Here is a 12,855-nt window from a genome sequence, read left to right as displayed (position 1 = left end):
CCTCCCGAAGCCTGGTAGAGGCTAGAAAATGCTGCCATAAGGCCGTAGTTACATGGCCGCGAGGGGGTAATTAACAGGGCGTTTCAGATGAGAGTTAATTGGAGAGTGGTGGCGCCAATTATCGCAGACAGTACATCACACATGCCTGCTCGTCGCTTTGGGCTGCCATCTGATACATGTAACGCTTTACCCTACTGCTCATCGTAGCCTCTACCAGGCTTCGGGAGGCGGCTGGAAAGAGTAGAAATGTTCTCTACCAGCAGACCAACTCCCCTGGCATGTTATCAGTCTATTTGGTCGATTTCTACTCTTTCCAGCCGCCTCCCGAAGCCTGGTAGAGGCTATGCTCATCGCTCAGGGCTGCCATCTGATACATGTAACACTTTACCTACTGTTTGTGTGTATACAATGAATGTGTGTGCATGTTTGAGGTTGCTTCCGCTCTAAGAATGCCTTAGTTACATCCGTGAAGGAGGTGATGTTTTTGATGTGGTCTGTCCAATTAGCTTTTGGGGGGTTGTCTGAGATATGTGTCAATGTGTTTTCGGTCTTCATCCACCATAACTCAAGAAGCCAAATAAATTAATGAAAGAGTCGTGAAAATGTCGAAATTATGTCGTTAAAATGTCGTTAAAATTGCTCTAAGGTTAACTTTAAACTGTAACTGTAACACTTTATCCCACTGTTTGTGTATACACAGTAGATGCGTGTGTAAGTTTTAGGCTCTTCCGATGTAAGAATGTCTTAGTTACTTCCGTCAACGAGGTACTGTTTTTCATGTGGTTGAGGCTTTTTGTGTCAATGTGTTTTGGATCTTCAATCACCATAACTCAACTTGAAGCCATAAATGGATGAAAATGTCGATAATATGTCGTTAAAATGTCGTTAAATGTCTTTTGGGGTCAACTTTGACAATAAGGGTTAACCACACATGTCGTAAAATGGCCAATCTACAAACGAGCTAATTTGTTTTGTCCCTAACATTTTGCCCCCGACTAATAAATTTCATCTCCCCTAAGATTTTTTCCAATGGGTTACATACTTTATGTATTTGCATCTAGTCTAATTTTTCGATGAAGTGGACATGAGGATTTCAATGGATATCTCTTCATTACAACAGGTGCTTTTGCAACGTAAAAGGTCAGGTTGACTCTTGAGAAAGAAAAATATACCCAAAATTTGCGAGTTCCTGGCACAAGAAAGTTTTCAATAGATATAAGAAATTGTCTTGGCTTGGGAAATTGTTTTATAAAAACTCGTTATCACGTAAAAGAGACCATTTCTAATCAATTTCATCTCCTGAAAGGTTTTCTCCAGGGGTTACTTCACTCTGCATTTGCATCTGTGCGAGTTTTCGGTGAGGTAGTATGCCCGTAGCCAGGGGTGTCGGGGGATTCGGAAGAAGGTCCAAGATTTTTCTTGAAAAGGTGAACTGGAATCGTAGAAAAACTGCTCCCTTTGTCATTGAATAAAAATTTATCTCTGATTTTTTCTTGGAAATCCTGTCACAAATGCACGAAATGCCATTTTAGATTTTCCATGGAAGCATGCCCCCGGACCCCCCTTGGAACCTCTAGGAACCCCGAGGTCCCCTCAAGCAATGGGAAGACGACCCCCCCCCACCCCCATTCAAAATCCTGGCTACGGTCATGGGCGGACATGACGATTTTAATAGACATTTATACGTTTAGAACAGGTGATTTTACGATGTGAGGGGCCAGACTGGCTGAAAATATACCCCAAGTTTCTGGCACAAACAAAAAGGTTTTTGGCAATTGGCTTTAGAAATTGTCTTAGCCATATATAAATGGTTTATTTGCAAATTGACATAAAACTAAAACAATATTGCAGACTAATAATACAATGCAATGTACAAAGGCTGAATTACGTAGTTTTAGGGAACATACAAAATATCATTTACAAACATAGCCAAACTAAATAACAAGAATATTTTCGTTATTCGCCATGGTTCGCCACATTCTACCATACAAATAGTCTTAAAACTCCTTATCAGATTATAGATAACTGGGAAATACTATGAATAAAACGAAGCTGCGGGTGGTCTGGACGCGTTACAAAGTTTCGTCCTGACACCAAAAAGATGTTAATTTGCATATTTGACAAGCTGTGACAACATCACTGATTCTGAAGAGAATTTTCATCGCGTGAGGGTGGCTGAATTCCGTGTTGACGGCTATTGTGGATTGCCAGCGGACCGTAGATGATGGGTGACCGGACATATCTTTATAATTACAGGTTATACAAAAAAACAGGTCATGCCGACCTTTTAGAAGAGTGTCCCAACGGATCTCGAGTAACATCTGTTGATAGCAACGATTTTTGTTTAATCTCAAGAGTTTGCTTTTCCGGAAATCGGCATCCATGGAAGACAGATGATGTGCTATCTATCTACTCGTGCTACATTAACTTATTTGTTTGTTTGTTTGTTTGTTTTTATGACAACTCTTTTCATCGTGACAAAATTCGTCCAATTTACCTACGTTTTACCGACAAAAGTGGGACATATTCCGAAGACCTACCTAGAGCTGTATTAGAGTCAGACTCGCTGTCACCAATTCAAGTACAGTAGGGGCATCATCACTAAACTAAGTTTTGTTACATGTACAAAGGGTGGGTGTGATAGGAGCTGGTGTTTTACACCGGCGGCTGGTTATACCTAGCCTCTACCAGGCTTCGGAAGAAGCTAGAATGAGTACAAATCAGGTAAAAAGACATACTGATACAGAAGCTGCTGTGCTACACTGAAGGTTGATCTTACCGGCTATACAGATACAGATCTTAATAGCGCGCCTTGTACGCTTTTCAATGATGCGTGTCTACAGAAGGGGCATACAACTGGGTTTACATGTATGTCGGGTCAATGACCGGGTCAAACGTTACAACCTTCTGGTATTGTAAACCTGCAAAGTTGTGGGGAAAATTGTTATATTTACTACCAACGTCCTTATTAAAGACAAACACGCAATGCAAATGAGAAAGTTTAATGATCAAGTGAAGATTTACAAGTTTCTTATCTGTGGGCGTCCTTCACCTAAGTCGTCTTTGTAGGTCTTAATTGCTTTTAAATTGTAACACAAAAGAAATGAGACTGTTTAATGTGCAGGTGAAGATTTATAAGTTAGAAGACAAAAGGCGCACGTAAAAAAAGTTGTCTAACTTTGGACGTCCTTCACCGACGTCCTCTTTGTAGGTCTCGCTTTCTTTTTTTTACGGAATTTGCAGGTGAAAAAAAAAAACGGAAAAGCACTGTTCGTGTTCACAAAATCAAGTCAAATTAATTATGTGAACATAGAAGCTTCAAACCGGTTTAAATCCGACTCAAGTCGGTTTGTTCCAAGCCACCTCTTGGAACCGGATTGGCAATCCGAAATAATCTCCAAGCAGATCTTTGGGTGGCTTCAAACATACGATAAGCTGGCGAAAAAAATGATACCAGTGCAAAAAAGCCGAGTAAAAAGGCTGAAAATACTCGTCAAAAATTACAAAAAAAAAACGAATAAAAACGATGAAAACGCGTCAAAAAAAGCCAAAGCCCAAACCCCTGCTCGGAGAGTAGGGCTGGTATACACCCACCACCATGTGACGTCAGTGGAACCCAACACGGGGTTACCTGCGGTCACTGGGTGAAGTTAAATGAGCTGCAAGTCTTCCTCGTTACCATAGTGATGACAGTCAATAGTCTACAAAGCGAAGATTCTGGCTTGCACAGCGCCTGACGCGAGTGTGGAGACAGATAAAGATACAGGTGTAGCACTTCTGTTGCACTTTTTAACGAGCCCGCCAAAATTGTCGCAAAGGGCTTGCTTCTTGGCACCCCGCTGCGTATTACGTGTAGAACCTGCTCTGGTGTTTTACCTTAGGGCCAGTTTGACGCTCAAACCAACCAACAAAGCTTCTAGTAACAGGACAAGAAAAGCCAAACAATGAAAAGCCAGACAAAATACAGAGGGCGGCAAAACGCCTAAAGAAAGCCTTCAAAAGTCGGCAAAAAACAGGCCTTTCCTCTGCTTGGAGGGTACTTTTCCGACAGCTTGTCTTTCAAGTCGGCCATTCAAATTTACGATCTTCAACTTTACTCTCTTCGTTCGGGATCTGAGACCGTAAAAAAAATCACCGGCGCAGGCTAATGCACCTGGGCGGGCGGGGAACACTCCCAGCCCCGCAGAGATACCTGGGGTGCTCCCGGTATCATGGTATCTTTACCAGGCTACGGGGGCACCTGGCATTAACATAAATTGTCCATTTATCAGTTTTTCAAGGCCAGTTGTCAAAAAAATGTATTTGTCTGTCCGCAGCTAGCTACGGGGTTACGGAGAGTTCACACATTCCGGCAAAAACTGACCTTTGTAGAAAGCTTCAGGTAGTAAATATAAGTAATGTCAAGCGAAGACACGTACACACTGATGAAGCGACAAAAATTGTACTCTTATCTTTTATTTCAAAAAGAATTGTGGTTCAGATCTCGCGATTCTGGTTTCGATAAAAATCTTGAACCTTTAGTGAAGGACTCTGAAATCAGAGGGGAACACCTTAAGACTGAGTGTCAGCCTTTTTTGCAGCTTTCGTCCGCTCCCTACGATTCGCTATCCTGGATGCCAACGTTTTTGGGCGGTACTGAATCATCCATACTCGCTCCCTAAAATTTTGGGAGCCCTGGCATACAATTAGGAAGGCACCCAGGATAATGATTCGCTGCCGCCCCAAAATGTGTCGAATCGAACCGACAAAAAATATTAGCCTCCTTCGCAGACTTTTGGTTGTGGGGCGGCGGCGTTTTTTTTTTTTCAGTGAGAGACGAGAGTTATGCCGCGGAGGGAGTTTTTGCATTGGAGAGAAGGTTTCCCGCTCCAACAACAAAAAATAATGGCGCCACCCAACAAGTCTGCGAAGGATGCTAGACACGCCAACGAAGTTCTTACTTTACTCGTTCTTTTTAGTTCAAAACGGCTCGCGGTTCAGCCTTCGCGATTCTTGTTTCGATAAGAATCGATAAGAACCCTAGACCGAGTGTCAGGCTTTTTCCCAGCTTTCGTCCACTCCCCACGATTCGCTATCCCGTGGATGCCAAAATTTTTGGCCAGTAGCGAATCGCTAGCCTGGGTACCTTTCTATATGTATGCCAGGGCTCCATATTCGCTCCCTAAAATTTTGGGAGCCCTGGCATACAATTAGGAAGGCACCCAGGCTAACGATTCGCTACCGCCCATGCAAAAATTTGTCAAATCGCGGGGATCGAGCGAACGAAAGCTAAAATGGCTGACACTCAGGCTAGTATTAAACACTCCGGTGCACTTTTAACACATTCTACACACTCGTGAACTTTGACTTCAAGCGTTGGTGCGTCTAGTCCGACTTGTCTTCGTCTTTTGTGTTGAAGAAAGAAAGATAAGTGCCCGATAGTTAACACACGAACGAAGCGGCTGTGTAGCCTCCGTAGCAGGCTTATAGAACTGGGGGTTTGGTGGTCTTCGGCTGTTTTCTGATTAGACCAGTTCAAAAAATGGGGGTAATTCAACCAGGCCGGCTATGTTGTCTATATGCAGCCAGAAAATAGCACGTAAGAGCTCCCAAAGACCCCGAAAACCCCCAGTTTTGGCATGCTATGGAAGCGGCTGTGGTGGCATCGCCTACGGGAAACAATTATCGCCCTGCACAATAATTTTACGGCGTAAACTTTTAACTCGTAAACTTTTACAGCGTTTTAAGTTGTTATTTACCTTCGGTGGCCTTACTAAGGTCTTCTTCTGAGCAAGGAGGTTTGAAATAAGATTTTAAATCTTGTTCGGAGCGGTACAGAATGGAACGGGGTCCCCCCAGAAAGTTAGCAGACGGCGTGCGCTTGATCTCGATGTTCCTCCCTACTACTAGACGCTGTGGTCGGACCGCCGTGCAACCAGACGTTTCACAAGTTGCTCAACAATTCTCCTGGATTAATTAAGAACGAATCTTTTTTACGGACGCCGTCTAGTGTAGCTTAAATAGCATGCCGAAAACTGGTGGTCTTCAGAGTCTTTGGGAGCTTTTATGTGCTATTTTCTGACTGCATATAGACATACTAGCCGGCCTGGTTGAATTACCCCCGTTTTTTTAACTGGGCTAATCAGAAAACAGTCGAAGACCACCAAACACCTAGTTCTATAAGCCTGCTACGGAGGCTAGCCTTTCTGCGTGAATAGGGATCGTAGAATTCGGCAAAAAATGAGAGTAAAATTGGCCAAGGAGTCAGTCCACGGAAGGTTGGTTCTTTCCCTCGGCTACCCGGCCAGTCAAACCCCAGTCAAACCCCAAGGCGGCCAAATTCCACTGGCAAATATTCTCCTATATATAGCCAGCGTAGTTAGTCCGATAGAGACTAGGCCTACAGACAACGCTTGGAGTATTATTAAGAGATGAGATTATGGTGGAGTTCTTTTGTAAAGCATGGCCATGTGCCCGGGTAGAAATTTCGTCTGAACTTGCGTGTACAACGCGAAAATACGGTTATAACGTTCAAAGTACGCCACAAACGGATACAAACTGTACACACAAACAATAAACAGGTAAAAAAAGCACAAGTAAGGTACCTCTTCGGTCTCTTCACGGCTGACTAGAGCGGGCATGTGCCCCGGTAGAAACTCCGTCTGAACTTGCATGTACAACGCGAAAATACGGTTATATATATACATAACGCTCAAATTACGCCACAAACCGTGCACACAAACAATAAAGAGCAACAAAAAAAGCACAAGTAAGGTACCTTTTCGGTCTGTTCACGGTTGAGTGGAGTGGACTCGTGTCGGGGTCTCGGGTAGTAGGTGCGGCGTGGTGACTTCTCACAGCTCGACTGACTCCGGGAACGGTTGTCTGTGGCCGACTGGGGATTCCAGCCCGTTGCTATGCAGATTTGAGGGCTTAAAACAGGTTTTTCCACCAGACAAGAACGCGCGAAAAACGCGGGATTTAAAGACAACAAGGCCAAAGGTCTTTCCACCAATCAGAAGACCGCAAATACGATATCATTTAAAGAGACCTGCCCAAACGTTTTTTTCCACCACCAATCAGCGATAAGCTAGCGTAGATGATGGGATTTGTATTGACCCGGTAAAAAGGTGATAGGTCGTTCTGGGGACAAAAATTGTGTCAAACTTTTGTCTTTTTTGTAGATTCTTCTGCTTGTTTTAACTGTAATCCTTTAAACCCTGTTGTTTTCGGTGGTAGAAGACCAAGAGACTTGCAAGTGTCTCTGAATACATGTATAACGTTGTGCAATTTACTAGTATATCGCCATTCCATTGAGAGAAGAATGAATTTCCCGGTTAGACTACATGCAACAAGACTACTACAAAATGTAGTACTAGTATGTTTTCATGGCCATATTTGTGTGTGTGTGTGTGTGTGTGTGTGTGTGTGTGTGTGTGTGTGTGTGTGTGTGTGTGTGTGTGTGTGTGTGTGTGTGTGTGTGTGTGTGTGTGTGTGTGTGTGTGTGTGTGTGTGTGTGTGTGTGTGTGTGTGAGTGTTTGTGTGTGTGTGTGTGTAATATCATAACTCGAGTAGTCCTAGGTTGAAAAAATTAAGAAAACTACAGTGTTCTGGAAATACTTGCTACTGCTAAGTTTAATCTGTTTATGCTCAAATTTAATTTCCGAACTTATGTCGAGCAAATTTGTTCTTGTCATCATGGTACATCAGAGATTGTGGTGATGACAACCACCAACACATTTCAAGCTGCCCAAACTTACATAAGGCAAAAATGCACTAGGGCGTTACAAATAAGACAATTATGATCTACTGATACATAATTTCCTTGATTCGATTTGTTAAATATCTGGATCATCATTTGAAACTAATGAATAGCCACACCTCGAGCACAGTAAAGATCCCACCACACTTATCGAAAACAGACTAGGGGACCTTCCTGGTGTGAGTGGTTCAAACCTGACAGTCTGGTCTCAGGGTCGACATCTTGAAGAGGTGATAGCCACCTGTTATATCAATCTTTCCACAAATGTAGTTAATCTAAAAAAGATAGAGTTATATTAAAAAAAAGGATATGACATAGCATAAGGCACGCCGATGTAGGTTAGACATCCAGGTAATGAGATACACAAGAAAAGGCACAAGATGTAATTCAAGCAACTGGATAGATTTTGAAAACTGCCAGGCGTTTTCTTTTTGTCAGTGACGTTGGGAAAAAAAGATCACTCTGAGCAACTTGTCCAAGTTTTTTTTATTCTAAACTATCGAATAAACGTAGAACTGACATGTTTGCTTGCAGTAAGTTTCTCTCTTTGATAATTCCGGGAAAAACCTAATCACTATATTTTGCCCTAAACATACCAACACCCGGTGTTCTACTCTATTGAATAGGGATAATTGGGCTAATCCCTAACCCTGAGGCCTGGTTGTAATGGGACCCTCCAGTTGTCTAGCTTTTCTTTTCAGAGATCTATATTTTTAGCACACACAGCACGAACTATTATTCCCCGTGGCTGATCAGATTATTCTAATTACATTGTGATCAAACCTCGTCTCGTTTTATGCATCTCTGAAACTTGATAGTCAAACATTTCTGTGTAGTCTAAATTTCTGCTAACAGGTTGTTGGAGTTGATTTATGGAAGTGCTTTTTTTGTGCCTCCAGCGGTGTTTGAAAAGGTGACATTTTGAAAAATAAGTGGTAGTTACGTCGATGAAGGTTAGACATCCAGGTAATAAGATACGCCAAAAAGCAGTTACTCAAGCAACTGGATATGATTTTGGAAACGGTCAGACATTTCTGCTAGTATCCACTAGCTTTCATAAGTGACTCTAAGAGACCAGAGGAGAAATGCAGGTTTATAAGCAAAAATAGATAATTGGTGGTTGGAGTTGATTTAGTTGCCATTTTGAAAAAACAGCTGTGACGTCAATCCTTTCATGTTTTTAGGTCGTGAAACTTAATATGTATGGTTAATAAGTCGTTAAGGTGTTGCAGATACATTATAAGATCATAAATTATCAAAAGTTATGTCATACTTCTGAGTACCTGCACGTCCATCCTTTCATGTTGTGATGTGGTGAAACTTGTGGTTAATAACTTGTTATGGTGTTAACGGATAAATCAAAAGATCGTAAACTATCAAAAGTTTTGTCATACTTCTGAGGAACCTCTCCGAAAAGCTTGCAAACCCATGTTTTCATGTGTGTGACAGGCTGAATAAAAGCTCTAGACAGGAACTATGCGGCTCCAGGTGTCTTACTGAGGGACGACTGCGTGTGCAAGATGTCGGTTAGCTTGAGGAATGAATCCCCTCTACGTTATAAAATCCATGTTTTCAAATAAGGCATTTTACCTACACACATGTCAAATCGTGAAACTTGGTAGGTGGATAGGTTTTGGACCCCTAGCAGCTTCTTATGGCACTGCAGCGGAATCTCCGGTTTTGATATCTCGTGAACTATTATTCATTTCACATCTTCCTTCCTTTCAGCTTCATTTTCCTTTTCGTCTGTCTTTTTCTTTCTCTTCTCTTTCTCGTTCTGCATGTCTCTGACTTTCCTCTAAAGAAAAGGAGAATGATATATCTATCTAAGGAGTAAGGACCAGACATGGACAGTACTTAGATCATATGTCATCATCATATCCAGACGCGGCGCCATGTAGGCGTTTTTAAACAAAAGACCTGGAGTGATGGGTCGGTATGGTGTAGTCTTACCGACGCACAGGGGAGGGGTCAGTATACTGTCAGGGACGTCACCTGGTCATAGCCTCTATAACAGGCTTCGGAAGAGGCTGGAAAGGGTTAAGAATTTTTCTATATTCCAACATGTAATCACAAGACGTGGTGCCAGCACACTTATAAGTTTTTTCAAGTTATATTAATGCCGCCACCAACACATGGGACAATACAATACTCATTTATACCTGGCCGAAGTGAGGAAAGTCGTGTAAAGTGCCTTTCTTAAGCCCACAAGATCGGTGGCATGTCAGGACTCGAACCCGAGACCTCTTGGTTCCTAGTCGAGCACTCTGCCGCTACGCCACGCGACCCCACAAGAATTTGGCTCAGAATTTGGCCGAGTAGACAGACAACATCCCTCTACTAGCCTCTACCAGGCTTCGCGAACGGCTGGAAGGGTAGAAATTGGCCGAGTAGACAGCATGCCTCTACTAATCGGTGTGATATAGCCAGCTGCCGCCGCGCCGCGTGCCTGTGAAGCTGGTGTTTTACGACGAAGAACGGTTATACCAGCTATACAGATACAGATACTAGCCTCTACCAGGCAGGGCTCTTAGGACTTTTAAAAGAGGCCCAAGAGCCCTGGAAACTATCTGGGTCCCAGGTTAACTTTAAAACGGCATATCAAGCGTTGGATAAAGGTCAGGGCCTCAGAGATGTCCAAAATACATAAATCATAGCTGCATAACTATGCTATCTGTCATCGCGGTATCCATGCGATGTGGACACATGAAAACAAACATTGCAAAACAACCAACATGTTAGAGACATGAATTGTACCTTCTATGACTCTTGTGCAACCAAAATTTAACTTAAAGGCATCCAGTACAGTTCTAGGGCTTAGAAACCCGATTATTTTTCAAAGGTAATATTCCAGTCATTTATGTAGTACATACTGAGTTTAAACCACACTGTCCCAATATATATTGACCCTCATGGAGCAAAAATTTCCAAAATTCTGACGGAAATGGTTACTGGAAGGGTCCTGGGCTGATTTTTAGGGTACCACTCAGAAAATAAAGGACTGGTCTAATTTTGACTGCACAAGTCTTTGTAGAAGACTGGAAGAATTCGTGGTTTGAGCCTATTTTTTGTTGTCTATTTTGTCCTTGGATATTGCAATGATATGTCGCATCGGTACTAGAATGTATATACGTAGTTAGGTCAGTATTCGGTACTCGGGAGGCCATATTCAGCTATGTGTGACTAGCCTCTACCAGACTTCGGGAGGCGGCTGGAAAGAGTAGAAATTGGCCAAATAGAGAGATAACATGTCGGGAGAGTTGGTCTGCTAGAGAGTACAGGGTGTGGCAAACTTTAGCGGGCCAACTCTCCTGGCAAGTTGTCTATTTGGCCAATTTCTACTCTTTCCACCCCAACCCCCCCCCCCCCCACCCCTAGCCTGGTAGAGGCTAGTCACACATAGCCGAATCTGGCCTTCCGAATACCGAACACTGGCCTAACTACATACCTAACTAGAGTTCCACGATCTCATACCTTCGCCAAATGATGTTAGCCTTTATGACTAAGAAATTATAGATGAATCCCCCTGATTGTGCAAATAGGATCCTATATTGCATCAATTATTTCTGTTGATCATATTCTACACAAGAAGTCTTATCTTATCAATGCATGCCATTATAGCATGTTCTCATAAATTATGCAAATGAGTTCCTTATTTGAATAAGTTATGTTAATTATGTTCACCTTCACATAAGTTTCAAATATCCCAAGTATGAAATTCCAGACATTACCACTATGTAATTATAACATTTTCTTGTTATGCAAATTAAGTCTTCATTTGCATAATCAATATCTGCCTGTATTTCTGCCGTTCTGAATTACATGTCACAAGCTTGAATCGTCCTATCATGGAATGCAGCTGATTTATAGAATTTCCTCATTAATTATGCAAATTACATTAATATTTGCATAATTGTAATATCATTATGTCAAGCATCGCTTCAGCTACCTACATGCTAAAAATCACGACGATCCATCAGTCGGTTCTTGAGTTATCCGCCTTTAAACATTTTTCAACTAATGTCCCTGCAGTCCCAGAGCAAGCCGCTAGGGGGCCCAAACTCACGTCACTTGTTCCCCAGCACAAGAGCTACCTTCCATCCAAATTTTGTCACCCTAGCATGTCTAGATCACGAGATATCAAAACCGGAAGTTCAGCTGCAGTACCATAACAAGCCGCTAGGGGGCCCAAAATCTAATCAGTTCCACGTCTCATGAAGACCTACCCACCTACCAAGTATCAAGACAATCCATCTTAGCCTTCTTGAGTTATCGTGCTCACACACACACACACACACACACAGACACACGAACGCCAACGAAAACATAACCTTCTTGGCGAAGGTAACTACATACTACCGTAGGGCCACTGTGGCATATCTTCGCAGTGTGTGTTACAGGGGCTTTAGGGGTATGTTCAAAGAATGTTGATTACAAGAGACCTTCTGATTTTTAACCTCGTCGGTATGCTCCGGTGTTACTGTCGGCCAGTGTCCCAGAAGTGAGGTCACTGACACCTGTGCCCCCCCCCCCACTGACACCAGGTGTTCAAAACACCTCCGCCATTTTGTTATGACCTTTTAGATTCTTAAGGGCAAGCCTAATTAAAAATCAATACTTTCACTATAACTTTAAGATTATTGGAATATTTTCGTTGGCGCAAACGTACGTTTGTAGCTCTTATCATTGTGAATTGTACAACGAAGTGTTGTTTGGAATTGCCAAGTTCTGTAGCTTTTCTTTGAAAAAAATAGAGCCGGCAGACGGAAGGGAGAGAAGGGGCACAAGAACTATAACTTTCATCGACACCCTGAAGCGGGATGCTGGGCTCAGAAGCATCACCACAGCAGAACTCCGCTCACTGATGGAGGGGAGGAGAACATAATCTCCAAGCAGATTCGGTGGGGCAAGGGGACTTTATGTTAGCCACCTGTATCCATTGGCCACTCGTGGGGCGAACGTTGGATACAGGCGGCCAACATAAAGTCCCCTTGCCCCACCGAATCTGCTTGGAGATTAAGAAGAAGAACCCATCATTGTCTCTCGTGTTGACCTCCTCTGATACCCCCGTTCAAGGTTCCAGGGTTGAAGGACATCTTTCCCAAGGGCACAAG

General features: G+C 42.8%; 1 protein-coding gene across 1 annotated transcript in view; it reads right to left on the bottom strand.

The window, feature by feature from the left end:
* The window catches only part of LOC109462083 (carbonic anhydrase-like), a 15,829-nt gene extending 6,305 nt beyond the window's left edge, over positions 1–9,524 (bottom strand). Inside the window, exons 1-2 of the mRNA XM_019758582.1 lie at positions 9,453–9,524; positions 6,758–6,894 (exon numbers count right to left, since the gene is read on the bottom strand). Of these exons, the coding sequence (XP_019614141.1) occupies positions 6,758–6,894; positions 9,453–9,524 (209 nt within the window). The remainder of the gene's footprint in view (positions 1–6,757; positions 6,895–9,452) is intronic.
* Between the last annotated feature and the right edge of the window lie 3,331 nt (positions 9,525–12,855).

Source organism: Branchiostoma belcheri, unplaced genomic scaffold (genome assembly GCF_001625305.1).
Source record: "Branchiostoma belcheri isolate BF01 breed outbred unplaced genomic scaffold, Haploidv18h27 scaffold99, whole genome shotgun sequence".
In the NCBI taxonomy this organism is placed as follows: domain Eukaryota; kingdom Metazoa; phylum Chordata; class Leptocardii; order Amphioxiformes; family Branchiostomatidae; genus Branchiostoma; species Branchiostoma belcheri.
This window is presented reverse-complemented; position numbering and strand designations above follow the sequence as displayed.